The 4506-nt window shown below is 36.8% G+C and overlaps 1 protein-coding gene across 1 annotated transcript; it reads right to left on the bottom strand.

Annotated features, from left to right (window-relative positions):
• Positions 1 to 220: 220 nt before the first annotated feature.
• Positions 221 to 1588, bottom strand: LOC139900720 (uncharacterized). Its single transcript, XM_071883479.1, has one exon. It carries the CDS (start codon positions 1586 to 1588, stop codon positions 221 to 223), a length of 1368 nt encoding a protein of 455 aa, XP_071739580.1.
• Between the last annotated feature and the right edge of the window lie 2918 nt (positions 1589 to 4506).

The raw sequence follows: 4506 nt of genomic DNA, 5'->3' as shown, positions 1-4506 counted from the left end.
AAATCGTCGAGAGCAGTCGAAGGTTAATTGAATATATGAACATCGTTCCATTGTTTTCTAGACTCAACATTACATACTTCGCTTATTGTATCGAAATCATATAAAGATTAAGTTTAAATTTGGTCGGAAATTCCCGGGTCATCACAAACATGTTGGAAACATTTAATCATGTAAATATCAATTTCATTTAATATATATAAACATGGAAAAGTTCGGGTCACTACATGTGCCAATACCGTTTGATGAAAGCAAAATTAAAACCATCGGGACCTGGAGCTTTATCGTTCCCACACTCCCAAACAGCTGAGCGAATGTCCTCTTCCGTTATTTCTTTTTCCAAGTCGATACGATCAGTGGAAGATAATATCCGTTCTGGAGAGATATTGGGTCTACGGTTGCCTCCAGTAACAGCCGAAAATTTATCTGCATAAAAGTCATAAAAAACACTTTTTATTAGAGTAGGATCCATAATCCATTCGCCGTTTACCGTAATTCCTTTAATCGATTGATCGTTCCTACGTTGTTTCAATAAGCAATGAAAATATTTCGAATTCTCGTCTCCTTCCGCATCCCATTTAAGGCGACATTTTTGAATAATGTCAAGATCATCAACTCGTTTCAGACCATCTAGATCTTTCATCAATTCTATTCTCTCGGCATAAACTTCTTCAGGAGCATTCTCATTTTCAATCTCCTTCTCTATCACGTCAATTAGTTTAGAAATATGATTCCGTCTAGAAATTTCATCGGCTTTTTTCTGTTTGATCCAACTTTTAATTTTGGACTTAACATGCTTCATCTTCGAATGGTATGTAGCCTCTCTATCATCGAACACTTCACTCGTTGCTGCTTTTACGATTTCATCAAACTCCTCGTATAAAAACCACGAGTTGAAGCATTTAAAAGGCGTGGGACCAAAATCGTACTTCAAATCTTGCAATAACAGAGGCAAATGATCCGATAAACCTTTCTGCAGGGTAATAAGCTTTAAATCTGCAAAAATATCAAGAACGTTAGATGAAACGAGAACACGATCAATACGGCTCATCTTCGTTGCCGGAGTGTTCACCCACGTAAATTTCCTCCCACCAAGAGGAATGTCCACCAACCCCGCATTATCAATAAACGAGTTAAAAACGGTAGCCTCATCCGGGTGAAAAACAGAACCGAATCTTTCCTCTTCCACCCTCACTTCGTTACAATCACCAAAAAGAATATACTCCCCTTCATTTTCAGACATGAATGACGACAATTTATCCCAAAATGTTCTTTTACTTGGAGCATCATTCGGGCCATATATGTTAACCATAAAAAAACTCGCATTCGATGAAACCCATTTTCCTTTAATAATCAAAAAGTTATCATCGCTCCAAATACGTTCTTTCTTGAAAAAGTTAGGGTCCCATATCGAAATTAAACCACCCGATCTACCTCTAGATAACGAGACCGCATAATCGAACACATAATTCCCCCACATCGATTTAATTCTAAAAAGTTCCAACTTTGTCATTTTTGATTCCTGAACCCCAAGAAAATGAATGTTATTTGCAAAACACAAATCTTTAATCCACGTTCTTTTACTCCTCATCTTACACCCACAAATATTAATAGATAATAGCTTCATTGAGTTTTAGTCAACACCCCGATTTGATCGATAAGTTGCGCACACAACGATTTAAATTTAGTCTCGTCCAAGCCCACCTTTGCAGCTGCCTTCGCAACTCCATCTAATTCTTTTAAAAAAACAGTAGAAAATCCCTCAGCTTTCTTCTCTACATGATCTTCATTCACCATGTTCACCTGATCAACTTTTTCATGGGAATGGGGGCCCTCCTTCCTTTCACTTTCAATTGCATTCTCTTTTGTTTCCTTACAACTATTTTGAGAATAATTGATTTCATTTTTCTCATCCAAGATGTCTTCTTCATCTTTCTTACTGAGGTTTTCAAAAACATCGGGAATCGTAGATTCCACATCAGAATCGTCCTTCTCCTCATCTTCTAGCTTAACACGCCAAGACCTGTCTTCTTTAATTGAAACGAGAAAGACAACACCATTAATCACCACCGAGACTTGTTCATTAATGATGCTCCTACTATTAGTGGCCACGCATACTCGAGCGAAACCAATGTCATGACCCGCATCGTGATCAAAAAATAAAAACCTCCCAACAAGACCCGCTACTTTTTTGAATGCCGACTCCTTCCAAGCACATAATGGCATCCCACAAATTTCGACCCACGATGTTCTTTCGTCTACCACAAAATTCTTAGCGACAGGTTTGATTATCGTGTATAGTGATTTCAACATTTCGTTGATTTTAAAAGCCATACAAGCATCTATCGAATGAAAAGAACACCATAACCATAACCCACCTACATGACGAATAGCAACATCCTCGAACCCCTCTTCTTTAAACACTGTGTGAATGCTACCCATAGTCGCCACATCTTTTAGTTTAATTAAAACCGATTCCATAGGGTTATCAAGTTGCAACAGGTCTTGCTCAAGCAAGGTAACCTGCTTCATAGGCATGGTACTAGTATTTGTACCCTTGACAGTGCCTGCATAAGAATTACCGTCTTTGCAAAATGAGGCTGCCATACCTCCAGATTGACTACTACCATGAACCTTTGAAGAATGCACCCTAGGTTGTGGTTTGGAATACTCAACTCTTGACACGTTAGGTTTATACTCTTTCTGAACCGTATGACGTTTAGGGTTATCCTCTTTTTGAAATCTTGCAGGTGAGGCATACAGCTTTGTATTGTTAACCCTAATTGACGACAAAACTCGGGCGAATTTCAATTCGTCATTAACGTTTTCAAAACGGACGAAACCAAATCTTTGCCCTTGTTTTGAACGTTTAAAAGCAACGTAAGAGTCTACGATCTTACCGTATGATTGGCATAGATTCCACAATCCTCTTCGATCCATCTGATCTGGTAGATTTGTGATGAAAAAATTGATAGAAGGAGTAACCCTAGCGCCGCTGCGTGTAGGAGCCGATCGAACGCTATGACTGCTGTTTTTCACCTTGTAAAACCACCCGTTTTCATCTTTACGATAGAAGGATCTTCTTCCCATCTTGAATCTTGAAGTCTTCGCCGGAAATTGCTGGGATTTGAAATTGCCGCTACGTGTATTATTCAAGTGTCCTATGGCTTTTAAAGTTTAGAATAGAGTTTGTACTTGGGAGTGATAACAGTTTTGTCCGTTTATTCATCGTGGATAGACATTTTTTTGTTCTTGGATTCCTAGACAATTCTTTTGAAATCTAAAGTTTGAGATATGTCATATGTGCAGCTGCTTATTGAGTTATACGGCGCTTTCATAAGAGCTCAAGGTGTGGGAAAAAAAAAAAACGGCGTCGCCACCCCCATTTTCTGCAGACGACGGTCGGACGACAACGTTGCTCGACGTTGGCTGAAGGAGAGAAAGTGGGACCCAAATTCACATTTTTGAACGTTGCAAATTTTTTATTTTTTATTTTTTCAAAATAAAATTTTAACATTATATATACACACCATATCCCCATTTCATTTTATACACACACAATTTCTTCAATTAAAACACACACTCCACAATTCTTAATACTATGAATCCAAACAACACTAATCACCCACAACACTCATGAATCCAAGCAATCCATTTGGCCAAAATTGGAATTGGAGTAATCCTAATAGTTGAGTTAATACGCAAAATGAAAGTAGTCCTCAATATGGTTCGTTTGGTAGTCAATATGGTTCGATTAATCAAACTCAAGTGCCACAAACTCAAGATGCCTACCGCGAATTTTCGGCTTGGAAAGCTTTCAACAATCAAGGAAATGGCTTTGGAAGACTCATACTCCGACTCCGGTGATGAAGAATGAAGAATCGTATTTGTGTTTGAATTATGTTATTTATGTTTCAATAATTGTATTTGTGTGTGAACGATTGTAGTTGTTGTATTTTTATCTTATTTGTGTAATAGGATTTTTAATTTTAATAAACTAAGACTTTTAAATTTTGTGCAAGTTTTATTTTATTTATCATTTATATTTTATCAAATAATTTAATTAATTTTAAAAAATAATTAAATAATAAAAACATAAAATATTTTCTCTTTCCAAAACACTGAATTGACAATGAACTGACAATCTTCTCAATTCTCCTGTTTTTTCACCAATGTCAGTTTACAATGTCAGTCCAGTCAGCGTCCAGTCATCAGCAAGATACTGAACTAACACTGAACTGACGCGTCACGACACCCTGCGCTCTAATAGTTTCATGATTTTAAGTGCAATATGAGTTCAACGTTAATCATTCTATCTACTATACAGATAATAGTATATAACTCGTTTATAAATAACAAACATTAACAACACATAGTAATATGCTTATAACAATTAACAAGTAATATATATTCAACATCTGATTTGGTCTAATTTGTAATTTTTTCGGATAAGATCGATCTCGTAGACCGAGAATTGAAAATTAAGGAGTATGGACCGTACCAAAACAC

The sequence above is a fragment of the Rutidosis leptorrhynchoides genome, chromosome 3 (assembly GCF_046630445.1).
Source record: "Rutidosis leptorrhynchoides isolate AG116_Rl617_1_P2 chromosome 3, CSIRO_AGI_Rlap_v1, whole genome shotgun sequence".
Lineage (NCBI taxonomy): Eukaryota > Viridiplantae > Streptophyta > Magnoliopsida > Asterales > Asteraceae > Rutidosis > Rutidosis leptorrhynchoides.
This window is presented reverse-complemented; position numbering and strand designations above follow the sequence as displayed.